Genomic DNA, 14,180 nt, shown 5'->3' on the forward strand with positions numbered 1-14,180 from the left:
TGGTGCACTATTTATCTCCAAAAGCCTCTCTTATCCAGAACTCAAATGTCAGCCTTCCAGCTGCAAGGGCTGTCCGGCTTTGTCCGCGGAGTGTGAGCTGCAGATGGGTGTACCCTGTATCGCCACGCAGACTGAGTGCGTGGCCCCAGCAGGAGAGTGCTTTAGGGCTGTACAAAATGCCTTGTGCTGCCTGACCGTGCGCGTGGAACCTCTCCGCTGGACATTCAGCAGCTTTTTGGGACATCCATACATGTGCACATGTCGTGAACCATCCCGACCGTGGCAGAGTAGTCAACAGTTCGCACACGTAGCTCCGTAGCAAAGCGCGAGACTCGCAGCGGCAGCACTTTCTTCCAGGCACTTGGCCCTCTTTTCCTGCTTTGATTAAGACCGGTTCCCCACGCTGGAGTACCCGGCCAGAGCGTCAAGAGAGCCCTCGAGAAGGGCTTGTCCACCTGTCCTGCGGACTCTGCATGTGTCTGTAAAGGACGCCGCACGTTTTGGTTTTTCGCACGCACGCGGAAAGCGCCGTTCACTCTCGTCACCCGCCGCTGAGCGAGTCAGTTTGGGCAGAGACCACCAACACCCCGCGGGGGTTGCTTCCTGATGAAAGTGCACAGCGAGTTTCACAGCTGAGAAGACAGCAAGAAAAACAAACCCACGTCTGCGTCTGCACACACTGACGCAGCTCGCGCTGCGGAGTCCCCCAGTCTGCAATCCCGTGGGGTTGGCTTCTCCGTCTTCCCTGCCTTCTCGTGGCAAAAAATGCAAGCACCTCGGCCTACAGCCGGGCGCGCTCGCGTAATTCCCAAGAGACGAACGTCGTCCTGTTCGCCTTCTCCTCAGGCCCTGAACTCGTCGAGGCCGTCTGCAGCGAACGAGCAACCGCGCGGCGCGGGCCCAAGCGATGCCTCTAGCCGCGCCTCTGCTTCTTCAAACGCCAGTCAGTCGCCAGCAGGGACTCCCTACGAGGGTGCGTCAACCGACGCTGCAACACTGCGAGAGGACGCGGAAAAAGCAGCGTCTCCTCTCCTTTCCCTTTCGCGCGCAGGAACCGGCGACGCCTTAGGTGGCGGATCAGCGAAGACGCGAGAGGCACAGGCAGGCGCTGAGGCGCTCGCGTGCGCGGCAGACGCGGAGAGTCACGACGAGGGCGGCCGTCCTACAGGGCCACGCGGACCCACTCAGGAACCCGCAAGAGCCCAGACGCAAACAGCTCCCCCCCCGTCATTCTGCGAGCGCCTGACGAGCAAGCTAAAGGGAAGGGCAGAGGCAGTTCTGGCTGCGGCGCACGCAGAGTGGAAGGAGCTGGAGACAGCCTTTGAGGCGCGCACGAAGGCCCGCGGCGTGGAAGCTCGAGACGCGCTGAAAGCTAGCGAAACTGCTCTGAAGCGTCTGCAGGCCACGTTAGAAGACCGCCTCGAGCGACAAATTCGCTGGCGAGAAAAACAGCGCCAGCGCGTGCGGGCCTATCAGGAACGTCTTCGAGAAAACGCGCAGAGTGCTGCGGTGGCAGAGGCGGATGCCGCGGAGAGGGGCGCGGCTGAGGCCGCAGGAGACTCGTCAGCGGGAGAAAAGCAAAAAGAGAAAAGCCGGGCACAAACACTCGCGCCGCCGCCGGATGGCGAACAGCCGTCGCGCGCGATCAAGTCGCCGCATTCAGCGGATGCGGTCTCTGTGGCGGCAGGGGGCGGGGGAGCGACGCCCCCGGGAGGGCCGGTAGCGCCAAGTGCGAAAGGAGGAGGGCGATTGACGGTCGCTACGGGGGGCAGGAGACGAGGAGCTGAAGAGGATCAGAAGCGCCCTGTGGCTCCTTGTAAATCCGAGAAGCCGACAAGCACAGAAGAACAGGAAACGCGTCTTGCAGACTCATCGTGCGCGGAGCTCTTCTTCCTCGACGAAGACGAGAAAGGCCCGGGCGGCGGACTGTACGCAGAGCAGGACCCACTCGACTGCAAAAATGGCGGAGAGCGCGAGAATGGCGTAAACCCCCACCAGCATGCAGCCAAGGAGGGAGATGCAGAAGGAGGAACAGAAGCGGCAACTACTCATGAAGAAGGACAAAAGAAACGCGAGGAGGCGTGGACAGAAGATGTTCTCGAAGAAAACATGAAACACGCGCAAGAACTCATACACGGAATGCGAGTGACCATCACTCAGCTCGCCGCACACATGGACGCCATCGAGGTTAGAAAAGCAGGGGAAAAAAGTTGAGAGCAACGGGTCGACGAAGAATCGAAAGCATCTGGACAAGTAAATACTTGAGCCCTCAGACGCCCGCATCGCGCCTATAATATATAGATTGATACATATGTACGCACACGGGTATGCGGACTTTTTCGTCTCTCTTGTTCGCATTTTTTAACGTTTCACGTTCTCCCTCTTCTCTCATCTGTTCCATTCCTCCTTCCGTCAGCTCATCCAGGGAACGTGCTTGTCGCTTCCCGATCGCCTGTCCTTCGAGCTTTGATTCGCCTTCTCGGTTCCTTCTGCGTATGTGCAGTTTGAAAGAAAGTCAGCTGCTGCCGGCCGCATGCAGGAGTTGTCGCGCGAGCTTCAGAGTATCACATTTCACAGCAGGGGCGAAATCGAGCGGATTATCGAAGACTGGTGCAAGCAAGAAAACCTCAAACTTCTGCACACTCACCGCGCGCAGGCGAGCATTATTCAGCGCCTCGTCACCACCGTGGACGCGTGGACGGCGCAGCATGCAGCTGTCTACGAGAAGTGCAGAGTCGAGCTCAAAATCCACAAGTGAGAAACGCGACGACGGTGGAACCCGCCACGACCGGAGAGGGGGAATGAGCAAGCAACCCCGGCAAGCGGCGCCGTAGAGAAATGTCATCGAGGACATACCGATATAGACGTAGCCACGAAAAACTAGACTGCAGTGGAGCAGTTATACGGAGTCACACACACTCATGAACATCTATATTCTTTCTCTCTCTATCTTTATCTACCTGTCTATCTCTATCTCTATATCTGTATCTATTTCCAATTATCTGTATGTATATATATATATATATATATATATATATATATATATATATATATATATATATATATATATGTGGACAGGGAGAGGCGGAGAGGCAGGTGGGGAGTTAGGCGTGCGCAGGGTGCTTAGAGGAAGTCTCGTCTTGGCCAGGCCTTTCGTGAGTGGAAGTGTCTCTGCTTGGGTATGGTGCGCCTGCACGTCGTGTCTGTTGTAGCCTGATGTCAATATTTAGAGGTTCAAAATACATGACGTGCCCACCTTCTCACGTCCCTGGATGAGCTGCGACGTGAACATTCGCTTGTTGACGTTCTGTCTCTGCTTCAGTCTTGTCTTTCTGTTTTGCTGCCTCACGTGCCTTTCTCCGGGCGACAGCTGCTGCAGCGCCCCGGTGCCCCTCTCTGTGTGTTTACGCCTCCCTCACCCTCCCCTCCCCTTTCCCGACTCTGCTCCAGGCTCTGCTGTCGCCGTCTTCAATCCGTGCACTGTCGTCGTTGCCGTAGTATTCTGTTTGAAGGAGCGAGCGCTCGCTGCGTGCTTCGCTCCCCATGCGTTTTCGCCCTCCGCGACCGAATCGGCTGCATGCGCCTGTCTCGGCGCTTGCCTGTCTGCAGCCACGACTGGGCGATCCGGCTGGCGGCGCGGACGCTGCGAAGAGAGGCAGACTTTGCGTCGCCTCCGGAGAAGGAGCAGCTCGAGACGCAGATGCGAGAAAGGGAGAAGGCGCTGTCGCTCAAGCGCCACGAAGTCGTGAGTGCGAGAGCGGAAAAAAATGGCGAAAACGGCTTTGCTCAGAGGGCGAAAATGCCTTCTCCACGCGCGCAGGGGGCGACCGGCTACGATATCCTGAGCCTCCTCAGTTATAGACTACCACGGGACAGACGAGTTTCTGGGGTCCTGCAGGCGTGAGAATCCCCACCAGCCTGCGAATCTCACACCGCTGCCGCTCGAGAGAGAAGAGTCTCCGCGTCCCAGGCTCAGCATGCGAGGCCTCTCTGCACGTCATTCGCTGACGCGCGCCGGCGGCGCGCGTCGCTGCTCTGTGTTGCGCTTCACAGAACGCATTCTGGGCGCCTCAACGGAGAGGCGCAGCTCCCCCGCGGGTTGCGAGTTCGTTTGTGCTGTGCCCTCTTAGCTGCTTTCAGCCGCCTTCGCATTCATGCGCCTCGTCTCCGCGGTCGCGGACCGTTCTTCTAGTGTGCGTGTCTCCTCTCCTGCGCTGAATCGCCGGGCTGCGCAGCGCGATGCTTTCGCCTCGCTGCGCTCTTGACTGCCGGTTCCTTGACTCAGGCCGCGTTACGGGCGAGTGAGACTCTACACTCTCCCTCGAGCTCGTCATGCCTTTTTGCTTCGCATGCCTTGGATCCACCTTGTGTGTGATTCGCCGCCTGCGTTCCCTCTGAAGTCGTTAGCCCGCTCTGCGCACTTGGGTGTGGACGAGCGATGAGGCCACCGGAGTTAAATCACCCAGTGAGTGGGTCACAGAGACGTCAAGGCTTTTATGCTAGGCCAGGAAAAAGCGTTCACGCGTCTGTCTAGGCTCACATCAGCGGAAAACGGCCTGGATTCTCTCTCTCGCGGTGTACAGGTTCAGGAGGCGCTGGACTGTCTGCCGGCCTGTGTGACGCCGGAGAAGGTGCGCAGATGGCTCGCGCGCCTCGAGCGCATTCGCGAAGAGGGCAGGACGTGGTTGAGCAACCTCGCTGGCGACTTCACAGACTTGAAAGACATACAGCGACGCCGCTGCGAAGCGCTCATCCGTACGCAACCCCACGGCAGCTCGCCCCGCGAGAGCGCTCTGTTTCCCCACCGGGGTTTGACTATATGTTGGCAGTATCCGCGTGGACTCTGCAGTCGCTGGCGGGCGTCGCTTCCTCCTCCGATCTCTCTTTTGTTTTGTTTACCTCCTAGTCCCACAGCCCAGTTCGCGAGAGCCACGCCCCCCAGCCCACCCCCCCCCCCCTCCGCCTCTCCCTCCCTCGTTGGTCTGGCGACGCAGACGGCCGGATGAGATGTCGTGTGCGCCTCCGGTTTTCTTTTCTTCACCAGGTCAGTGTGCGAAGCGCGTGGAGCTGTACGACGCGCGCGTTCTCTGGGGAGCCTGCGAGACGGCGAGCGAGGTGGCGACGGAGCTCCTGGAGCCGCTTCAGCAGAAGCACCTGCAAGAGTTGCTGGCAGACTTGCACGCGAAGGCCGCGCAAATCGAGGTCGGAGGCGGCCCTCGAGGGGCGCCGGCCGCGGCAACCTTCGCGCACGCGTGCGCCAGGCGAGCGCCAGACACGCGCCGGAGAGCCGCCGCGCCCAGCACCAGGCTTCATCTCTCGCGGGGGAAAACTGAACTGGACGCGCGCATCTGCGGACGCTGAAACCCCAGGTGGGAGCCGTTCCTCCCCTATCTGTTTCGGTTTTTTTCAGGAGCGCCAGCGAGGTGAGCACGCCGCGGCGCTGCGGGTGCTGAACTTCCTCGAGGCCCTCGCCCGCTTTTTGGCGGCCTTCCGCGCCTCGCACCACACGCTCAACGGAGCGCAGCGACGCGTCGCTGCAGAAGCGGCGAAGGACTTCGCGGACGCCACGCGACGCCAAGAGGCTGTCCTCCTTGCCCTTCGCGAGTGAGAAAAAGAGAAAAACACACGCGCGCGGACACGCGAAGGCGCCCTCTGAGGCAGTGTGTGTGTGCTGCAGTTTTCCTGTCGAGCTTTCAAAAAGTTGCATGGGGCGGAGTCTCGAACTCGCACTCAAACAGCTCGGGAGTGACGTGCATTCTGTGTTGGTGAATTGGGGGGCTCGAGATCAAAGAAACGCCCTGGTGAAAGACCCGAAAACCCACATCGAAAGACCGCACTGGATGTGCTCGGGGATTTAGAAGAGGAATTCCCCGCGGGGCGGTGAGCCCGTCTCACTGGCTCAATAACTCGAGAGGCACCGGTTCGGAGGCTGAAGCGAAGTAGAGCTCGCGTGCCTGCCTCTGCACAGAAGTCTACGCATGCATCGGGGAGCAGCCCCGTGGGCATTCAGATGCGCGTTTCATTGGAAACCCACGACTGCACAGATGCACTCGCTGAAGGCGCGGATGTCTGGAGATGCGCACGTGAGAAGGCCCGCTACGACGAGCGCCGCACTTTGGTCGGCGAAGAAATCCGAAAACCCCTTCTCCTCCCTCGCACCCACGCAGCACGACATGCAAATGACATGCGTTTGGCATGGTCAGACATGTGCAAGTGTGAAGCAACGTTTACGTCTGGGCACGTCGAAGCCCAGTATGCATGTCCTGCGGCGTGGGGGTTCCCTTCCCTTTCTGCCAGCGAGATGAAGGAGGCGCCGACCCTGAGCGCCTTGGATACGCTGAAGAAGAAGGCGGAGAGCGAGCTGCGCTGCCTGGAAGACCTCGTTCGCGCGCGCGTAAAGGCTCTCGGCGCCCGGTGTCAAGACTTTCTGCCGCAGACGCAGGAGCGCAAGCAGCGCGAAACTTCTAAGTTCCTTCATGTTTGGGCGCTGGTGCCGCTTTCTGCGACGCAGCAGAAGGCCTTCGCCGCGCTCGCGGAGGCCCGCGAACACCTCCACCAAAAGTCGCTATCGCCGGCCGATTCCTCGCAGCTTTCCTCGCCCCGTGGTGGGGAGACCGCAGGGGCTTCTGCAGCCGCGGGACCGGCGCCATCCGGCGCCGGAGCCCCTGGGGGGTGCGAGACCTCGAGGGCGACCGCGGCGAAGGGCGGCGAGGGCGACGACAAGCTGCTGCATGCGAGCCGCACTTCGTTGGAGCAAGAGAGAGTGGCAGCCTGCGCTGCTGCGGACAGCGACGCCCGCCGACGAGGCCGCGCCGCGGCGCCTTCCACGCGCTCGCCACCTTCAAAGCCTGACGCGGAAGCGGGCAGGACGGTCTCCACGGCAGCGCGCGCGGCTGAGAAGAAAGCTGAAGGCCCTGTCAGGCGAAACCACAAGGCGGCGCACGCCGCCAGCTGCGCGAGTCACAAGAAGGCGCCGGGGGGCGCTTCGAGGGACGGCAGCGCCACAGGGGCGGCCAGCAGAGGCACTTCGGGCGGCGGGGCGAAGGGCGAAGCAGACGAAGGGCGAAAACGCGGAGAAAAAAAGGGGACAGCAACGGCGGGCGAAGAAGAGGAAGTTGATCTAGACAAACACACATACTGGTAGGCGGCGCGGGGCGACGAGTGCGCCTCAGTTTTGCGCAGCGTCCGACGCGCCTGTCTCTGCCGAGAAGGCTCTCCGCTCGGCGGGAGCCTTAGGCACAGCCTAGGAGGGCCGCGCAAGCTGCAGGGGCCTGGCGTCATCTGCTGTGCCACTTCCTCTCTCTTGAGTCCCCTCCGTGGTCGAGTTCACGCTCCACGATTTGTCTCTCCACGCCTGCGTTTTTTCGCGTCGCGTGTCTCTGCATGCCTGTCTTCTTCAGGACCGACCCCGGCGGCCAGGTGTATCGGCAGCTGATGTCCTTCGAGGCGCTCCTCGGGAACCTTTCACTCGACTCAGGAGTCTCCATGCCCGCGCGCACATCAACACTCGAGTCCCATGCCTCCGCCGCCGACCTTCCAGGCGAGACGAAGCCGCTCTCTGCTGCCTGCGCGTCTCCGCCGGCGTCGCCCCCGCCGCCCTCGGCCTCTCCCGCGGCTCCGCCCCGCAGCGGCTGCCCGCCAGGCGCGCGAGAACCCCAGCCGAGCGGCCGACACTCGGCAGAAGAGGAGAGCAAAACCCTCTTCCCTCCGCGGGAAGGGCTCAGTCTGAAGGAAGAAGAAGGGAGAGAGAGCCGGGAGGATGTCGGGTTCGCGGACGTGAGCCTCAGAGAATCTTGGAAGGAAGGCCTCGCTCGTCTGCGCGACGCCTCCTTCGCCTTCGTCGTGCGCACCCTCGAGGAACTCGAGACGGCAGCCACTGAACTGGGAGAGGTACGTCCCCCGCGCGTTCAACCTCAACGGTTTTACCTCCAGAGTGAAATCAGTAGACGAGAAAGAAATGAAGAAGAAACGCCTTTTCGTCTGAGCATGCAGGGCGACACAGACATAGGCGTGTGGGGGCACCGCTGCCACGTATGCGCAGGTCTTCTCTCCGCTTCGCGATCTCAGCTGCGATGCGGGCTCTGGCTGAGCCTCTTCCTCAAGGAACCCGCCCGCGGGAGAACCTCGAGCCTTGCGCCTGCGCGTGTTTGGCATCTAGCACGCCTTTCGCGTGTGTGCGGCACGGAATTCACAGAGTGCTCGCTCTCGCGAAAGCGGCCTGTCTTTTCACTCTCCTTTTTCTCTGCTTTCGGTGATTCCAGGCCGTTCTCTGAGTTGCCTGTTTCTACACAGGCAACCTACTCCGCGGCTCTGCTAGAGATGAAGCGCACGCTTGCAGAGTTCGACTCGACTTCTGCGACAGTCGCCTCATTCGCCTTTGCCTACAAACAGCGTCAACAGCAGCTCGCCTCGCACGCCTCCCGGCTCGAGCGCTTCCTGCGAAACTTCGCGCAGACTGTCGCGTCTCAACAGGCCCTCCTCTCCCAAGCGGAAGTAACCACTGCAATACAGAGGAAAGACGACACGCATGGCTGGAGACAAAACAGAGTCGACAGCGCGGGCGAATCGGCATACGCAGGCGCCCACACCGCCAGCAACGCGAGGAGGGAGAAGCGAGGAGAGACATGCGAGGCCCTTCGCCCGCTCAGGCTGCCGTTTGGCGGTGTCTTTGTGGCGCTGCGCTGAATCCGCGGTTGTTAGGCGCCTGGCTGCCTTGAATGCGATAGACATGTGGAAGAAGGTCTCTCTCGTGACTTTGCGGCATGCTCGCATGCGGCGCGTGTTTTTTCGGTTTTTGGGTTTTCAGGACGAGCTGGAGGCTCAGATGCAAGAGCTCGTGGAGGCGCAAAGAGACATCCAGCAACTCCGCCTTGAGGACCTCCACAGCAGCCTCCGGGCGGCGGCCTCCGCAGCTACTCTCTCCCCTCCCTCTCCCTCCGCTGCCGCCTGCTTCCTTTCTGCACCGTCTGCCTTGCCGCCGCAGCCCCCGGGCTCGGTCGCCGCTTCCGCAGAGTCCGCGGGCGGCGCCGCCCCCTCGCGGCGCCGAGGCGCTTCGCCGGGGAAGTCCGCCGCGACGCGAAGAAAATCAGTCAAAGCCTACAGCGAGGGCGACGCCAAGGGGGCCCCAGAGGAGTCTCCGCTCTTTGGGGGAGAGGACGACAGCGGCGGAGGCGCGAGGGCGAGCGACGAGCCCCTGGGCACACCCGAGGAGCTCCGCGACGGGCGGCTTGGCGGCTGCCTGATGCAGCAGCTGAAGAGGCGGCGGAAACACTGTGTGCAGGAACAGGACCAAATGAAGAAAAACGCCGAAAAAAAAATACAGGTCATGCGGACGCGGAGGTGGAGGCGTCTTTTTGACGATGAGCTTGTGTGGAGTTACGCCTGTTTACAGAGATACGGGGAATGCGGGAGCTCGTGTGCATGGCTCCTCTACGCTCGATTCTGCTCTACACGCCTCCGTCTTTCTCTTCCGGAAGCCGTCTCCTCTTTACAGTTCCACTGCCCTCTTCTCATCGTATCGTTCGTGTATTTCGCTTGCCGTTTTTCGTTGACGTGCCTTGGGGATCGCCCCTACTGCTCTCTCCCCGGTTTTCTGTGTTGCGCGAAATTGTTTTCGCTGGTTTTCTGGTTTTTTTCAGTTTATTGAGCAGCAGTTGGTTGCAGGGCTGCAGAAGGCGCAGGCGAAGGTTCAGGCCTTCTTCAGCGCGCCTCTCGCCTCGATTCCAGAGAGAGAGATGCGCGAGGCCGCGCTCAAGAGGGACCAGTGGCTGCAAGAGATTGAGAAGCGAAGAGAAGACTGGGAGGCGCGCGTGACCAGCTGGCGAGAGCGATTGGAGACGACTGCGACGGAAGGCCACAGGCAGGTTGAGGCGCACTTTGCGTCGCTCGAGGACCGAACAGCGCGGCTCTATGGTAAGCGACCCACCGCGTGCGGCAGGAACACTCCAACAGCGAAAGGCAGCGCCTACAAACCGGACAAAGTCACATGAGGAGCCCTAGATGCGGCCCCCGCCGCGCACCTGCGAATACATATATATATATATATACCTTTGCATATATATATATATATATATATATATATATATATATATATATATATATATATATATATATATATGCGCGCTGTCTTGTGGTTTGAGCCGTGGCGTGCCGCGTAGTTCGTTACAAATTGATACTGATTCTCGCGCCCCTGGGTTCTTCCCCCGCCACGCTGCGCCACGGGTTCTTCTGTTTGCATGCGCGTCGTCATCCACAGGGTTTGAAAACGCGCTCATTATGTCCTGCGTTTCTTTGGCGCGCGTATCTGCGCCTGCTGTCACTCGCCTGCAGGGCTCGGCCACCTCCACGGGGCTCCCAAGCGGGCGGCGGTCGCGGCGCTGCAGCGCCTTCAGCAGCACTACGAGGCTGCAGCTCAGCGCTGTTTTCACTGTTTTGCGCTCTCGACTAAGGTGGCTGGAACGCTGCGCCGCCGCGCTCGTCTCGGCCTGGGCGACTCAGCAGCCGGGAGTCTCGACGCGGCAGACCGCGGGAGAGGGCGCTTCAAACAATTCAGGCGCCCGTCCGCCGTTATCCTTGACTTCTTCGAAGAGGCTCCTTCCGCCTCTGCCTGGCCGCCGCCCCCTTCGCCCCTCTCTTTTTCGCCTCGTGAGCGGCAAGCCGCCAGCGGAACCGGCGGTGCGGCGGCGGAGGAGGCAGGCACGCGCGGCGCACGGTCGCTGCCTCCCTGGCGAAGCTTGAGGCCACAGACCGGAGACGACGCCGAGAAAGAGTGGCGAGACGCTCTGCGCTCGGGCAGATCGATAGCCGCTCCGCCGATGGCGGCGTCAGTGGGAGGATGCAGCGAACTCCACACCGCAACGGGAGGGGACTGGACCCTGCGCCGGAGCTCGTCGCTCCCCAGCAGCGCCCGCTGTGAAGCGCCTTTTGCGGGTCTGGAGGCCCAGGCACAACTTCCTGCTTTGAGTTTCCTGTCGATGGACGCGCCGCCGACCCACGAGCGCCGTGCACTCTCCTTCGCGTCTCATGTGCAGGCCGCACTCTCCGAGAGGAGTTTACAGCGGCGCGCGGCCTCGCCCGCCGCTCTCTCGCCAAAGCCTGTTTTGCGCGCCGGCGGAGGCGCAGAAACGCAGGACGCGCCCTCGCCAGCGGCGGGGTCGGGCGCCGCGGCTCGGTCTGCCGCGGTCTTTCGCGTTAATGCAGCTCACGAAATTCGCAGCGGCTACGCCCTCGCAGCGGCCGCCCTGCTCGCCCTCTGTCAGCGGCTGCAGTGCCTGGGTCCCTCCCAGGGTTCGAGAGTGAAAGACGGCGCCGAGCAAGTTCTGCTGGGGCTTCCGCTGCTGCAGGACTACCGGCCCTCCGCGGGCGCCGAAGAGACCGGCGGCGGCGCGAAAGAGGGCGCCAGTGAAAAGAGAGGCGCGAGGGAAAACGCAACGCGGGTGCACAGCGGAGACGCCAAGAGGCGGGCGGCGGGCCTCCCGCCGGGGCTGACGAGCGGCGGCGGGCTGCCCCGCGGGCCCCACGACGCGAGTGCGGTCGCGGACGCGCAGCGTGAAGGCCTGACTGAGCAAGAGTCGCGAGGTGAGGAAACGGCCTGGGCTGCGACGCGGCTTATCTCTAAAGCATGCCACGGCGAACACTTGGGGGGGCGGGGTAGGGGGGGGGGCGTGTCTGCAGACGGGCGTGGAAAGCGGGCGTGTAGGGGCTAGGGGGTAGATGTTTGGCGTCGATTCCTTCCTCTCCACGGGATTTGACGGCTCCCCCAGACATCCGCAGGGAGCGCCACAGGCTGGGCGCTCGGGGCAGAGATTAGGCTCTCTCTTATCCGGATGCGCATCCGTCTGTTTGCTTCGCGGGTGTCCCCGTCGAGGCGTTGGTGCGGCTGCCCTGTGTGTGCTAAAGTGGAGCACTGGCGATCGGCTAGCCGAGCCAGAGCAGCGGACTCGCGCCCAGCTGCAGTCCCGCCTGTCGAGCCTTGCGCGTCGACGCGAGTCCCTGTGTGTGCCGTCTCGCTCGTGGTTGATATCCTGTGGAGACAGAGGCGGTGGAAGACGCAGCGCGGACGACGATGCTCCAGTGGCTCCTGGGACCTGTGACTAGCTTGCCCCCTTCCTACGCGGCAGCCGTGGAGGACATTGAAAAAGAATTTCGAGCGAAAGCCGCTGCAACCGCCGCCGCATATTCCCCAGGCAGCAGGTCGCCAGACGGGAAGAAAAGCGGCGGGAGCAACGGCGCTCCTGCAGCAGACGAAGAGGGCCCTGTCTACGTCGAGCTTTTTGCCAAGTATCTTCGGCGCAAGGCCGAGGCCAACAGGCAAAAGGTGCGTGACCTCTCAACCTTCCGCACACTCGCCGATCACAAACTCAGCAAGAGGCAACCTGCTAGAAACCTTCTATCAGCTTCCTGCCTGGCAAACTGTCCTTTAGTTGGTTGACACATGCCTCCAGGCTGCTGAACGCCATCGGGGCCTGAGAAGAGTCTGCCTTTCGCGGCGCTTCACTTTTTTCGTCTCTAAAGTCATGGACCCCAGTTCGAAACCCGCGCACAACCCTGCGCCAGGGAGAGAGAGGGTTCTGCTGTCGATGCGAGGTCGTCTGCTGACTGCATTTGCTCAGCTCGTCTCCACGATTCGATGTGTCTGCCGCCACGTAAGGAACGATCTCTTCCCGGTCGCGGTGTGCGGCATATTCCTCGACCTCGCGCAAATGGTTCAAGGTCAACTCGAGTAAGAGCCTCGAGGCTGAGCTGGCGTGAGACGTATTTTAGCCTCGTGCTCCTTGCTCTCTCAGTTGGGCACTTTTCCGGTCAGCCTCAAAGACGCACAGCCCGCAGCGGGAGGCCGATCGTCCGCGCCCCCGAACGCTGAACCCTGCTGGTGCTCGCGCGCCGAGTCCCTTCAGACGCTGTAACTTTCATCGTCCGGGTATTCGCGGCTCCAGTCCTTTCACACTTCTACCCTCTGGCGCAGATTGCGGAAGGGGCTGGAAATTCGGGAAGCATGCTGCCGCAGGCCCGTGGGTTCCACCTTGCTCACAGTCGACCCGCGTCGCGCAGAGACGGGCTGTGCGCCGTCTTCTCGTATTGCCCTGAACCGGCGCGTCTTGTGAACGCAGAGAGCTTCAGGGGTACCTCGGGAATGGCCGGCCGTTGGACGAGCGCCTGAATCCCGTTGACGCGGGTTTGATCAAGCAGCTAAAGAGCCAGTGGGAGACGAACCGCCGCGCCCTCGACGCGCATTTGAAATGCACCGAGGTCAACGACAGTTTAAGGTACGGCTGGGTACTCGCCGCGCTTCGAATCTCGAGGCCTCCTAACAGCCCATGCAACTCTGGCGCCCAGCCTCAGGCTGCGGCCTGCGGTACGTGTGCGCCTCCGCATCCCCCCCCGCGTGAAGTCTCCTCGCTGGCCATTCTGCTTTCTCTTTTCGCAACCAGGCGCCTGTCAGCAGCACCGACTGGGGAGAGGGCAGCATGCCGCGTGGCCGTGAGCAGCCTGTTTCAGGAAACACGACAAAAACTCAGCTGAGGAGATAAACCTAACGCCCCCCCCTCCCTAGGATTTCGTGAGGCTGATGCACTTGGAACCACGTTTCTGGAACTCTGACCCCGACAGGGTCCAGCGCTTGGACCCTGAATGGCTGTTCTGCGCCAATCGCGTACATTCGCCCGATGCCTGTTGTCGTGCGTTGCTGGTATTCTGCAGGAAACTGTGTCTCGCCGAAGAGAAACGCTCAAGCCAGATGTTGTCGCTGCTGCTCAAGCTGTGTTCAGGAGCTGCCGGGATGCTAAATGCGTCCTCAGCGTTCATCACGAATGGCTGCATCGGTCACTTCGAGTTCCTCGTGGCAGTGCTGGACAGGCTCCCTCAGCCAGCCGACTTCATGCCTATCGACGGGTACTTCCTTGCGGCAAAGTTTCAGCGCCTGCCGCCGTCGGGCTACGACAAAAGACTAGTGTCCAGGAATACTTTCGCTTACACATGTGGAAGGCCCCAAACATTAGCGTTCTGGGTGCCGAAGCCGACCGCGATAACCTGCGGACATGCGTATCCTGCCGGCAGCGGCAGGCTGCTACGAAACAGGCCTACATCGGGTGTCGCCTACGCTGGCAGACAGCCGTATGTGTAGCTTTCCCGAAACATGGGGCTGCCGCAGCGTCTTATCCAGTCGATGTTGCTGTCATCGG

General features: G+C 61.4%; 1 protein-coding gene across 1 annotated transcript; it reads left to right on the top strand.

Moving 5' to 3' along the window:
* Positions 1-765: 765 nt before the first annotated feature.
* BESB_032650 (uncharacterized protein) lies at positions 766-14,122 on the top strand (the record flags this gene model as incomplete). The annotated part of the gene is made up of 16 exons (XM_029361857.1): positions 766-2,187; positions 2,504-2,754; positions 3,610-3,745; positions 4,584-4,755; positions 5,045-5,202; positions 5,411-5,604; positions 6,298-7,140; positions 7,401-7,890; positions 8,293-8,493; positions 8,807-9,322; positions 9,639-9,912; positions 10,330-11,577; positions 12,036-12,316; positions 12,612-12,721; positions 13,110-13,265; positions 13,699-14,122. The coding sequence occupies 16 exons, from the start codon at positions 766-768 to the stop codon at positions 14,120-14,122; spliced, it is 6,876 nt and encodes a 2,291-aa protein (XP_029215077.1).
* Between the last annotated feature and the right edge of the window lie 58 nt (positions 14,123-14,180).

Source organism: Besnoitia besnoiti, assembly GCF_002563875.1.
Source record: "Besnoitia besnoiti strain Bb-Ger1 chromosome Unknown contig00018, whole genome shotgun sequence".
Classification (NCBI taxonomy): Eukaryota; Apicomplexa; class Conoidasida; order Eucoccidiorida; family Sarcocystidae; genus Besnoitia; species Besnoitia besnoiti.